Consider the following 13,280-nt stretch of genomic DNA (forward strand, 5'->3'; position numbering starts at 1 on the left):
CGTCTGCTTTCCACTTTCCACTTTCCACGACGTTATCCACTCGTTTGTCTTTCGTCGTCGTTATCATCATTATCTTTCTATATTATAAAAGTTGAGGCCTTAATGGTCTGATTTGATGACATCAAATACTTTTTACAAAAATATCTATGTTCACTTTAAAAAAAAATCTATAATTTACTCATAACTTTTACAAATATTATCCACTTTCAAAAATTCAAAAATTCAAAAATTATCTTTCACAAATCAAAGATTAATATATTATTTAAGAAAATTATTATTATTATTATTATTATTATTATTATTATCTATTACTATTTAATAAATTGAGATGAGGTCATAGTAACTGACTAACTGTTTTGCTACTTTTAAGTAAATTTTCAAAATTACCCTTAACTAAATAAAGTATTTTTTAATTAAAAAATCAAATATGTTGATTTTCAGATTTTAAAAAGTAACTTTCATCATGTGCTTAACTGATTGAGAATTTTTTTTAAAAAATAAATAATATTTCCTCCGTCCCATATATGTTGGCTTGTTTTAGTTTTCACATGAATTAAAAAAAATTTATTGGAAAAGTAAATTTTATATAAACTTCCTATTTTATCCCTATTTATTATATTAAAAAATGATTGCACAATTTTCAAGGTGTAGTTAATAGGGGTATATTAGTAAAGAAGTGTAAAAAAATATTACTAAATATGATATATATATGACTATATATTTGGGACAAATAAAAAAGAAAATATGGACAATATAATTGAGACGAAGGAAATAACAACTATTTTATATATATATATATATATATTATCTTTTATAATTCAATCATTTCCCCCAAAATCAATCTCTCCTTGGTCCTATATAGGGTTTTGCAATTCCCAATTTGATTTGTTAATCATTTTATATTGCTTAATTTAATCTCTGGCATAGAATTAGGAAATTGCGGTCATCACAGTTAATCTTTGGGCTTCTCTCTCTTCTTCTCATGGAAAGATTCGTTAAAAATCGGTGTTCAAGGAAAATGTTTGCCCTGAAGAATTTGATCGGATAGAGCAAAAACCGTCGCGGGTCGTTGTCTGTATTCTCGACCAGTCGTTCTTTGACATTGGAGAGTTCACGGGTTGGAGGATTATGTTCGTTTCTAAGTTTTATCAGCTGGGTGCTCATGCAGCCAAAAGGATAGTGGAAGGTTTGTTCTTTTTTGTGTTTTGTTAATGTTCGGTCTGAAACTAAATTTATTTTTCACATTACAAAAAAACTATTTTATTATGCATATATTCGGGGCGTAAAAGTGGCCATTTTGAGATGTTGCTTCATCGACTAGTGTTTTTGGTTGAATGGAAATTTATTTTAGGGATTACCTTTGTGAAGAACAGAGATAGAAAGTGTGTGTTGGCAGGAGCCAGGAAGGAATGAAGAGGGGTTTTAGGAAATTAGGACATAAGTAATATATGCGAGTATCAATTGGATTAGCTTTTTAGGTGGAAGGCGTTCAAGGTTATTGACCACTCCATATTTCATTATGTAACTCTCGTCATATTGTCAACCCCTCGACGATGCCCATAGCGGCTCAATCTGGATAGCTGTTGCTCACCTATCTCAACAATCAGAATTTGGTTGTTTCAAAAAAAAAAAAAACTATCAGAATTTGGTGCATACATTTTAATTCCCACGAATAGTGATATTGTCTCAATAGTAGCCTTTTCAAGGGGTCTCCTTATCCTATATCGATCCTCAACTAAGACACCGATGATTCTATTGGTTTCCATCGAGCACCGCGCTCTTTCTCCAAGTTCCAGAAATAGAATCACTTTTCCCTAATCAATTCTTTTTGTTCTGTTGTAGCTCCAACTTTTACATGGAGGACATCATGCTTGCCCACTGTTCAAAATCAGTATGTAGAAACAATGGTTAGTATAGTAATACCTTCAACATAAGTTTGTGGCAGCACTTCTTTGTTTATAGCACTCAAGCGTCGAAAGGTTTGGAATGCTGTCGAAAGGTTTGGAATGCTGTTTGTGATTCTCTCTCTCTCTCCTTGTATCCAGAGACGTGAATTATTTTGCACAGGAGCAGCTAAACATTCAGAGGAAGGAAATGAAGCAAAGCAAAAGTATGTTGTTTCCTTACCATGACCCAAGTTCTTTAATATCTCCTTATTCTCTCTTATTCAAATTCCAAAGTCATTGCATGAAATCGGCCACTATCTTTTTGGACTTCCCTGTATATTCTTTAGATGTTTGGCGGGAGTGGAAACTTAAACACAGAATTGTTGCCCGTCTTTTTATGAGTCCCAAAGCATATGAGGTTAAAAGGCAGTCTTTTATGCAGAGCTGTGCTATTCATCTGATTTCCTATGCGTTTGTGTGGACTCTGCAGAATAAATGTAACGTTTGTGGATAAGGATGGAGAAGAGACAAATATTAAAGTCCCAGTAGGAATGTCAATGTTAGAAGCTGCACATGAGAATGACATAGAACTTGAAGGTGAACTTATTTTCATTTCACAGCTAATGTTAAATATCTTTAAGGTTTTCATCGAGTTATCATTTTTAGTTTGGTTTATTGTTTAATTGAATCTGTCGAGTATTGATACCATCTGTTTAATTTATTTTTATGTACTGTTAATATTTGTTTGGAAATTTCAACGATTATATTCTTGCATGTTATTCTTACTGTACCATCTAAATCATCTAAATATTTTAGGGGCATGTGAAGGTTCACTTGCTTGTTCCACTTGTCATGTTATAGTGATGGTGAGTTGTTCTGTTAGTTCAAAATTTTCTTACTGTTTGTTCCCAAATTTATTTTATTGGAAAATCAGGACGCAAGATTACTGGGAAATGAATAAAAAAGAGTGTCATCGTTCATCCATATTCATATATTTCAATGATGGTTTTTGACAGGATGTGGACCAGTACAACAAGTTAACCGATCCAACTGACGAGGAAAATGACATGTTAGATCTTGCTTTCGGCCTCACTGAAACGTAGGTTCCTTTGCTTGCTTGATCTTCATGTTGCAAGTGCCATGTGCCCAGGAATTTAGTTATGGATGATTTACTGCAGGTCTCGTTTGGGTTGTCAAATAATTGCAAAACCAGAACTTGATGGGATTCGTTTAGCTATTCCTGCTGCCACAAGAAACTTTGCTGTCGATGGGTATAAGCCGAAACCTCACTGAGTTTATTGCGGAAAGTAAGTGAACATGTTTTCAAAATGTAAGCTGAATATCCTTACAGTTTTGTAGCTTCTACAAGTTTTCTACGGTAATTATTTCTCTTCTTTTTCTTTTCGTTTTTTTTATATGAATCAACATGCCATGTTTCTTGATCACCACACGACCAAGGTAGTACCTCCACCTTTTACTATTATGTTATATTATATTTATTAGGGAACCGCCGAGAAGGCAGAGATTTATCAGATTACAGAAAGTAAAAAAGACAGACAGATTAAATGCAACAACCAACAGAAAAATTGTTGGATACTATATTTAATTCATATTTTTTTACTGTTTGAATACCTTCAACCAAATCTAAATCAAGTAATTTAAAATAAAATTTATTTTATAAAAGTATTGCGGAATATCTATGTCTTATAATATACACATGTAACGCGTGTGCCCGTCACTTGTTCGATGAATCACTCACTCTACCATTATTACATCTGAAAATATAAAAAAAAGTGAGCTATTGCCTTTGCGTTCATATCTAGCTTTTCTTTCCACAATTGTGATTTGTGTCTTAATATAAACAATTTTCTCGAGATTTCATTCTGAAATTTTTATGTATTTGTAAAGAATTGTGGGCAATTACTTTGTTCAATTAAAATCATATAATCGAGATGGTAATTCATATTTCTCAGCAAAATTTATGTATCCTCGGGTGGTGATTTGCATTTGATGAAAATTTGTTTGTGTTGTGCATCTATTGAATTGCATTTTATATTAGTGCGAGAAATATAATTTTGTATTGTATATATAATTTTGTTTTATTTATGAATTTTACTATTTATTTGATTGCGTAAATTGAACATTATATGTCGTTAATTTGGTGATTAGCTGTATCAAAGGAAGAACAAGGGTGCTTGAAGATTTTATATATATCGTTAATTATTTGATATCAAAATTTTACTATTTCACGTGATTGTCTAAATCCAAAGAAGAAGAACAAGGGTAAATGTTACTAGAAAGTGGGAGCAATAATACCAAGAATAAAAATTAAAACTAGAAGCATTACATGAGAAGATTTTGAAAAGTAACTCGAAATATTGTATTCAATTACTTCTTCGATTGATGTTTATTTTACTTGTTTTGTCTTGTCGGTGTTCTTGTCATTAAAATGTTCATTTGCTAAAATATCCACGAAGGTTATGTTTGGTAGCATTATTAATAATCCATGTACAAATATATCCTTTCTAATCCTACGTTCTTCTCATCATATTATTTATCTATATATTAATTATAATTTTACATCAATCAAGTCATTAATTATTTATCATATATCAATCAAATCATTGAATTTAAATTACTATATTACCCCTTATAAATAATATTATTTATATTTTATTTATTTTTTAAAAGGATAAAATAGTAATTTATAATTTTTATATAAAATTTAATAAATCAAATCAAATCAACTATAATCTATCAATCAAATCAAATATTTTATCCACTATCATTTCTTATTTATTTTTTATTACAATACATTACTTATCTATATATTATTTATCTCATCATCCGTACCAAACATACCCGAAGAATTTACTCAACCTTAGCAAAACTAGCAGGAAATTTAAGTATTTTAAACAAGTGAAAAAATGGGTACTATTGAATACAATATTATTTCAGGATACTTGTCAAAATCTTCTCGCGTATTTTATTTTAATTTTTATTGGTGTTCTTACACCCACTTACTAGTCAAATCTACTATTGTTTTTCTTGGATTTAGCCAATTACATAAAATTTTTAGATCAAATAATGAATGATACAAAACCACCTCACACCATTTTTCGTTCTTGGATTCAAATTAATGACATAAAATCTTTGATATACCAATCAGATAAATAGTAGTAAAATCCACAAGTAAAAGAAAATTATTTATAGAGTAAAAATATTATATTTCTCCCACTAATATGAAACAAACTAAATCAACGAGGGGATAAGAAAACAATTGATCATGGAGAGAAGAACTAGAGACGAAGGAATTTCACACAATTGACAATTCCTTACAAATAAAGAAAACATTCATAATGAAACATTTTGCTGATGTTAAGATGTGATCATGGAGAGAAGAACTAGAGACGAAGAGAAGATAAGAGCTCAATTTTTTTTTGTAGATGTAGTAATGATAAGAGAGTGAGAGCGATTTTTCTAACTAGAAATCGGAACATGCATAATATTATATAATACTTTTTTGATAAAAATAAATTACTTGATTTAGCTTTAGTTGAAGATATTAAAATTCAAATAGTTAAAAAATACAATTTTAACATAGTATCCAACTATTATATTTGGATATTTTTATCTAAAACTCTTTGTTTATAATCAATTGTCGGAGTCGTATGATTTCACCATTAAAGAAAAAGGTCATGCTGAATTGAGACATATTAAACAGTCGGATTTTCCTTGTCTGTATCAATTTTGAGTTGATTATTAATACTCGGTAGCAGTGTCGTACCTATGATTTTTAGGGTCTGAGTCGAATTTACAAATGATTTTTTCAACTTTTTAAAATTATTTAAGAGAGTTTTTGAAAACTAAATATACAAAATATATACTATAGACTTAATTATAAGAAAAACATTTAATATTCAAAAGCTTTATAATGTCATTAAATAATAAACTAAAATGTTATAAATAATCACTTAAATAATATTTTGTTATTTTATCTGCAAAAACATCAATTATTATATATATATATATATTTTACAAAAACATTAATTATTTGACAATATACGAAACTCAAGAAAATGAATGCACCAATTGAAGAAATTTTTTACACTATACCTAATCATGCTCATGAATAAAAAAAATATCACAAACATTCCTAAAAAACATCAGAAAAATTAGAAAAAATAAAAATAACATATAAGTATATGAAATCCAAGAATCAATAATGAAAGAGAGTGGATGAAAGTTTTGAAACCATAGAGTCGTCCTCCATTAATTATCATACGATATGATTGGAACTTCAGATTTGGAGAGAAAAATGATTGATGAAGAGGAAAAAGATGTTGTAATACTATATTTTTTTTTTGTGGAAAAATCATGACATTTTAAAAAAATTTATGGCACACATACACTAATAATAGTTTATGATTTTTTGGGGCCCTTTTTTGGACCTGGGCCTGAGGCGGTGGATTCACTCGCCTCATGTCAGGTCCGGGCCTGCTCGGTAGAGTCGTTAATTCGGGTTTCATTCATCAGACCAACTCGTCCAATCACCAAAAAAAGACGAGTTAAGTTGTACTTTTGGCCCACACGTTTGGAGGTGGGGTTGGCCGTGTGGCCTCAGGCCAATCAAGGTGGGTCGGTCTGTCTTTTTTTTTAGATCTAAATTTAAAAAAATTATATTGTAATTAGTATTTTTAATAATTTATGTATGTTTGATAAGTTTGAAATGACTTATTTATGATTTATATGTTTTAAAAGATTTATATAATTATTATGTTTTAATTGATTAAGTTTTAAAAATTATATTATGTATAATGATTTATGAAAAGGTAGTGAATTTTTAAATGTGTATATCATTTATAATTGTTTATGCATGATTTTTTTTTCTTCCAAACTTTGTAATTTATTGTAAGTTTGGGTTGGTGTAATCCCAACCCATCATAATGACGGGCCGGCCCGATTTGAAGCCCTGGCGCCGGTGGAAGCCCCCCGGTTGGAACATAATTATCAATATATAATATTAAACAACTTAAATATGACAATTTTTAAATAATATTAGTTTTGAAACATTGTCATAAAATGTAAACCATGCTATTTATATATTTAAAACAAAAATTTAGATAACTATAATTAGAATATTAATTTACGTACTTTCAAGAAAACAAAAACCAATTAATAATACAAATAAGTTATATTTTCGGAGATAAAGATTCTGATCTATTTATCCGAGCATGCATTGTCCTTTTGTCTAAAAAATTGTGATGTAAATATCTTTTTAAATTCAAAAATAATTTTAAAATTTGAAATATTTATCTGATTTATCCGAAATATTTATCTCCCAGCTTCTCAAAAACTCCCTATGTACAAATTTCACGCCAATAATAGAAACTAAAAACTAAGAAAGACGAATACATTGGTAGCAAATTGTTTTCGATCAAGATCCTGAAATAGAATTTTGTAAGTTCGGGAATCCAATTAACTAGTTTTCTCATGGAGATGGAGTCTAACAATCAACAGTGTCCAGTTCCCGCCAACTCTAATCAAGATCGAGCTTCGAATAGCCAACACATAAGCTATCACAGAAGACTTCCAGATGAAGAATATGTTCCGGTTATGCTTTCCCCGGGATATTGCTTTCGCCCCGAAGACGATGAACTCATCGTGGACTATTTGAACAAGGAGATCAATAGAGAGCGGCCCGAATACATCCGCTGTATCCGCAACGTCAACGTTTACGATCATTCTCCTGAGGATTTGACTCGTACGTATACAATTAATTTTTCTTTTCTCTATTTTTTTGTTTGTTTGTTTGCATTGTTTTGATTAATGTTTTTCGGATCTTTGTTACGTACAGGTATGTATCAGAGTTTGGGAAAAGGTGAATGGTACTTCTTCACCTCTCGAGAGCGCAAGTATTTGAATGGAAAAAGGCCGAACCGCGCGGCCGGTAACGGGTACTGGAAGGCCACCGTAGCTGATAAAAAAATACTTGCAAATGGAGTGCATGTTGGATTCAAGAAGACTTTAGTGTTTTTCGTAGGGAAGCCCTCCAAAGGCCACAAAACTGGTTGGATCATGCACGAGTACGTATCTAAGCAGCCCACGACACAAATTAGGACTAGTGCTGATGATCCTATGCGAGTAAGAACTGTTTCTATTTGATCTTTCTTTTTTTTTTATTTATCAATATCTATCTGTTTTTAGTTATACGGAAAATTAATTACATGTATATCAATCTAATTGCGGGGTTTGTCATATTCCCACATGTTAATTTGTTTGTTTTCTCTCCTCCTTTACTCTCGTAGTACACAAACGCCCATCCGGCCACCTAGCATGCATCTAGGCATATATTTAGGCCGTTATTATATACTTGTTTTCATGCAAAACAAATTAATAATGTGTTTGTTTCATACTGTTGCAGCTAGATGATTGTGTTATGTGTCGGATTCACAAGAAATATTCCAAAACAGAGGAAGAGACAGAGTCGTCTGAAACTTGGAACCAGGCAGCCCCCAAGAGTGTGAAAACTGAACACATGGCTACTAATCAGCAGCAGCAGCTCAGCCTTGAGGTGACGAATTTCAACTCACAACAGAATCAGCAGCAGGCAATACATGGACAGCAGCTTCATTTCGGCCCAGAAAGTCAGCAGGCAAATACAAATCCAGACGAGGAACAAGCAATCATGGACGAGGACATTTTGCAGTACATTAATTTCGATTAACTATTTGAAAGCCTGGAAAAGCAGCAGAAGGCATGGAATCACATTTGTTATCCTGGTATGCCCAGACGATGGGTCCGGGGTCATCTTGGTAGGCCCAGACGGTGAATCCGGGGTTGTCTTGCAAGACGGGAACCCAGCATCATCCCGGGTGACGGGCCCGGGATCGTCTTGTAAACCGGGAACCCAGGAGCTCCCTCAGGGGACTCCATCCCGGGTGATGGGCCCAGGATCGTCTTGTAAACCGGGAACCCAGGAGCTCCCTCAGGGGACTCCATCCCGGGTGATGGGCCCGGGATCGTCTGGTAAACCGGGAACCCAGGAGCTCCCTCAGGGGCCCACAGATGCAAGGATAAGTATCCGAAAACCAGGGGTCGGTAATACTCAGTGGGCCCAGGGTCATTTTATATAAAATGAAGCCCATACCTCTTTTACGTGTGGCAGACTCTTACTGCAAATCAAATCATTAGGCAACATGGTGAAACAGTATGGGCTCGGTATGGGCTCTCCCTAATATTGCAGGAAGGTCAATCCTACGTGACAACTATCCCATCACAAAAACAGTCGGCAGTTGGGCCATGCTGGGCAATCATGGAAAAAGGCCGGGTCAATGCGTATAAAAGGGAGGCCCCTTTACTACAAAGGGGCATGGAAAAAAAAAAGAATAGAAGGAAAAAACAACAACTTAAAAGAAAAAAGGAACCCACGCCTGGACATTTCATTTTATGATGTTCGCATCATTGACGCCGTCTGTGGGAACTTGAGATTTAAGACGTGGATATGACGATTATTGAGGATCCCGAAAGCTCCCAGCGAGCGATGGCAAATCTGCGGGAGCAAGTGAACGCCATGGTAGAGGCAGCATTACAAAGGATCCTAGCTCTACAACAGGAGAGGAGGGGAGGCGATCCGGAGAAGCAACAGGAGCAGGAGCAGGAGAGGAACCAGGGGGAACTAGGGAAGGAGCAGGAAAAAACAGTAGATAAGGTGCGGGAAGAAGGAAAAGAGAAGGAGAAGAGAGGAGGAGGACGAGAGGGCATACAGGCGGAGCAGGAGGCAGAATCACACGCTGAGTCTGCCCATGTCACCATGGTGGGGGAATTGGAACTGCTGAAACAAAAAATTTTAAAATTGGAAAACACTGACTCGCAGGAATCTTCGCGAGTCAAAAGCTCGGGATGCCCTTTCTCGCCGGAGATTATTAAAGAGCCCTTGCCATTACAATTCAAATCAGCGAAGATCAAAGGGTACGATGGTAGTGGTGATCCAGAGGAGCACATGGCCCGGTTCGAAAATGTGGCCATGTTACATTGTTATAATGATCAAATCAAGTGTAAAGTTTTCTTAACCACATTGGAAGATTCTGCCCAACGGTGGTTTGAAAACTTGGAGGACGGAAGCATTGATGTCTTTAAAAAGTTTCGGGAAATCTTTCTGCAGCATTTCAGCAGCAGTAAACGGTACAGAAAGACTACCCTCAGTCTCTTTGAGGTAAAGCAGGTTGGAGAGGAATCTCTAAGGGCATATATCAAGAAGTTCAACAAAATAACTTTAGAGATTCTAGCGTGCGCACAGGAAACCCGGATCACAGCCTTTACCCAAGGTCTCAGGGAGGGAGAATTCTTCCGGTCGCTGGTAAAGAAAACCCCTCGAAACTTTGAAGACCTCTTAGCCCGGGCTGAAAAGTACATTAACATGGAGGAGGCCCAAAAGCAAAAGAGGGATAAACACAAGCGGGGAGGGCTGGAAGGGACAACACGACTCTTTTCCTCCTCCCTGGATTTCTTCCGCCTTTCCGCTAAGGCCTTGGTTCTCTCCTTGGCAGCCTGCCTTTCTCTAGCTCGCTGGGCAAATTCCTCTCTCATCACGTCCGACGAATCTGCCATAAGAAAGCAATATATTAGGGATAGGATGCAATAAACAAATCAAAACAAACGACAGGAAGAGAACCATAACTTACCAGGTTGAGCTCCCGGAGCACCATAAGCATCGATCACCTGGTTAAGGGGATCTTCCACCCGGGTACTCAACCCGTAAGCTATCATATTCTCAGGCGTGAAAAGGACAGGGGAAGAGAAGTTTTGATTGCCCACTAAAGCTAGGCTGCGAACATAAGGCTCCCCAACCCTATAGTTTTCAGGGAGTTCAGGTTGAGGGGGAAGGCTGGACAAAAATCCGGTCCTAAAAGAGAAGGGGACCGGAGGGCGGATAAAGAAATACCTCTCTCTCCAGCCCTTCAGGGAAGAAGGGATATCAGACAGAAAGCGAGCATTCTGTCGGGCGGCCAAAGAAAAGGCCCCCTCGTTAAAACGACAGGAGAAAAAGTAGTGAAAAATGAGGGGGGTGATGGCTAAGTTGTGCATTTTAAAAAGAATGTAGGTGGATGCCATAATTCGGAAAGAGTTCGGATGAAATTGATTAACCGGAACTCGGAAAAAATTGGCAACCGCCAGATAGAAGGGAGGAATGGGAAAGCGAAGACCGCTACGGACTTGATCCCGAAAAAAGGTATAACAACCCGACGGGGGGGTATCGGGTGTGCTCCCTGATAAGGGGCGGAACAGGGTATAAGATAGGGGGATTTCTCCCGAGTTACGCAATTCCTCCGCCGCCCCCTGCGACAAGGTGCTGGGAAGATGGGTGAACCATCCTAGGGTTGGCGGAATAGAGGCAAGGGGGAGGGGGTTACGCACTTTATTTTTTCCTTTTCCCCTCGCCTTGGAGGACGAGGCTACAGAGTGTTTGGTGTGAGAAGTTTTTCTAAGAAAGCGAGGTCGGGAAGGAAGAGCCGAGGCGGAACGAGCATCGCTCGAGTCACCGCTAGGCTCTTCGTCTCTGGGCGAGCCTTTGGCATTCGCCCCGGAGGTAGAAGACGTACCAGTAGACATGAAGGAAGAAAGGATACTTACGTAATTACGAGGCGAGTGAGAGCGTGCGGAAGACGAATGACGGAATTTGGAGTGAAGGACAGATGATCGGAGGCAATCGCGCAAGAAAGAGGAGACAAGGAGGAGGTGAAGCGAAAACACAAGTATTGGAGTATTAATAAAAGGTCTGGGCAATCTGAACCATCCATTTTGAATTAAACGGAAGAGATGTGCAAAGCGTGCTGGGGAAGCTAAAGCGACCTCTGACAAGGTCTCTGACAAACGCGTACTACGAAGCATCTAGGGCTGACGTGGAGCTCAGTGTACTGCACAGGACCACCGGGGAAGGGCCATACTAATATCTCGGGACAGCGAAACAAGTTCTAGCCCGACTATTCGCCGGAGGTGTAGTGTTATCCTGGTATGCCCAGACGATGGGTTCGGGGTCACCTTGGTAGGCCCAGACGGTGAATCCGGGGTCGTCTTGCAAGACGGGAACCCAGCATCATCCCGGGTGACGGGCCCGAGATCGTTTTGTAAACCGGGAACCCAGGAGCTCCCTCAGGGGACTCCATCCCGGGTTATGGGCCCGGGATCGTCTTGTAAACCGGGAACCCAGGAGCTCCCTCAGGGGACTCCATCCCGGGTGATGGGCCCGGGATCGTCTTGTAAACCGGGAACCCAGGAGCTCCCTCAGGGGACTCCATCCCGGGTGATGGGCCCGGGATCGTCTTGTAAATCGGGAACCCAGGAGCTCTCTCAGGGGACTCCATCCCGGGTGATGGGCCCGGGATCGTCTGGTAAATCGGGAACCCAGGAGCTCCCTCAGGGGCCCACAGATGCAAGGATAAGTATCCGGAAACCAGGGGTCGGTAATACTCAGTGGGCCCAGGGTCATTTTATATAAAATGAAGCCCATACCTCTTTTACGTGTGGCAGACTCTTACTGCAAATCAAATTATTAGGCAACATGGTGAAACAGTATGGGCTCGGTATGGGCTCTCCCTAATATTGCAAGAAGGTCAATCCTACGTGACAACTATCCCATCACAAAAACAGTCGGCAGTTGGGCCATGCTGGGCAATCATGGAAAAAGGCCGGGTCAATGCGTATAAAAGGGAGGCCCCTTTACTACAAAGGGGCATGGAAAAAAAAAAGAATAGAAGGAAAAAACAACAACTTAAAAGAAAAAAGGAACCCACGCCTGGACATTTCATTTTATGATGTTCGCATCAACATTAATCCTGATTATTGACAGGGAAATATTCTAGAAAATATATGATGAAAAAGAGTTGTATATGAATGATGAAAATAGTCTTTTAGTATATGATGAAAATATATATTAACGACAGTATTGAGAAGAAGTGAGCTACCAGGACAAGTTTTCTTTATGTTTTGCTAAATCTATCTAAAGAATGGGCCGGACATAAGCATTTAAATTGAAGGATTGGGCCAGTTTTTGGTTCAATTAATTAATTTATTTGTATTTTTGTGTCTAGGATGGGCCATAAATTTGTTCTTGTTTAATTATTGCTTATTGCTTTAATTTTTATGTGCATTATATGTCATTCATATATCATACCATGTAGATTGCATAAACACCGCTTTAGGTACTACATTGTCATGCATAAAATAAGTTTTTATTTATTTTCTATTTTTATATATAGAAAATAAATTTTTGATTAATAATTGAACTATTTTATGAGTTAAAATAGTCAAGATATTATTAATTGGATAAAACACAAAATTATTTTTCAAAAATATTAAGTGTGAGGGGTGTATTTTATATGAGCCCATGGTCTC

At 36.9% G+C, this 13,280-nt stretch overlaps 2 protein-coding genes across 3 annotated transcripts; both read left to right on the top strand.

Moving 5' to 3' along the window:
• The first annotated feature begins 841 nt into the window (after positions 1–841).
• Positions 842–3,285, top strand: LOC140882722 (uncharacterized). Its single transcript, XM_073288889.1, has 7 exons — positions 842–1,186; positions 1,843–1,907; positions 2,046–2,110; positions 2,377–2,483; positions 2,703–2,752; positions 2,903–2,985; positions 3,065–3,285. Exons 1-7 carry the CDS (start codon positions 1,129–1,131, stop codon positions 3,177–3,179), a joined length of 543 nt encoding a protein of 180 aa, XP_073144990.1. The 5' UTR covers positions 842–1,128; the 3' UTR covers positions 3,180–3,285.
• Positions 3,286–3,429: 144 nt separating this feature from the next.
• Positions 3,430–8,652, top strand: LOC140882721 (NAC domain-containing protein 2-like). Of its 2 annotated transcripts, XM_073288888.1 has the most exons (5): positions 3,430–4,363; positions 4,755–6,520; positions 7,414–7,650; positions 7,744–8,030; positions 8,311–8,652. In XM_073288888.1, exons 3-5 carry the CDS (start codon positions 7,503–7,505, stop codon positions 8,611–8,613), a joined length of 738 nt encoding a protein of 245 aa, XP_073144989.1. In that variant the 5' UTR covers positions 3,430–4,363; positions 4,755–6,520; positions 7,414–7,502; the 3' UTR covers positions 8,614–8,652. The 2 variants fall into 2 exon arrangements, with proteins under 2 accessions (XP_073144989.1, XP_073144988.1); XM_073288887.1 differs by having other exon boundaries at positions 4,755–7,650.
• The last annotated feature ends 4,628 nt before the right edge of the window (positions 8,653–13,280 follow it).

Source organism: Henckelia pumila, chromosome 2 (genome assembly GCF_033568475.1).
Source record: "Henckelia pumila isolate YLH828 chromosome 2, ASM3356847v2, whole genome shotgun sequence".
In the NCBI taxonomy this organism is placed as follows: Eukaryota; Viridiplantae; Streptophyta; class Magnoliopsida; order Lamiales; family Gesneriaceae; genus Henckelia; species Henckelia pumila.

What these genes read in the sequence shown, in the direction of transcription:
- LOC140882722 (XM_073288889.1), top strand. Translation starts at nt 1,129, where the DNA reads ATGTTCGTTTCTAAGTTTTATCAGCTGGGTGCTCATGCAGCCAAAAGG. An exon ending in GAATGACATAGAACTTGAAG is followed by an intron (nt 2,484 to 2,702) that starts GTGAACTTATTT and finishes TAAATATTTTAG; the next exon opens with GGGCATGTGAAGGTTCACTT. An exon ending in GCTTTCGGCCTCACTGAAAC is followed by an intron (nt 2,986 to 3,064) that starts GTAGGTTCCTTT and finishes GATTTACTGCAG; the next exon opens with GTCTCGTTTGGGTTGTCAAA.
- LOC140882721 (XM_073288887.1), top strand. Translation starts at nt 7,380, where the DNA reads ATGGAGATGGAGTCTAACAATCAACAGTGTCCAGTTCCCGCCAACTCT. An exon ending in TTCTCCTGAGGATTTGACTC is followed by an intron (nt 7,651 to 7,743) that starts GTACGTATACAA and finishes TGTTACGTACAG; the next exon opens with GTATGTATCAGAGTTTGGGA. An exon ending in GTGCTGATGATCCTATGCGA is followed by an intron (nt 8,031 to 8,310) that starts GTAAGAACTGTT and finishes ATACTGTTGCAG; the next exon opens with CTAGATGATTGTGTTATGTG.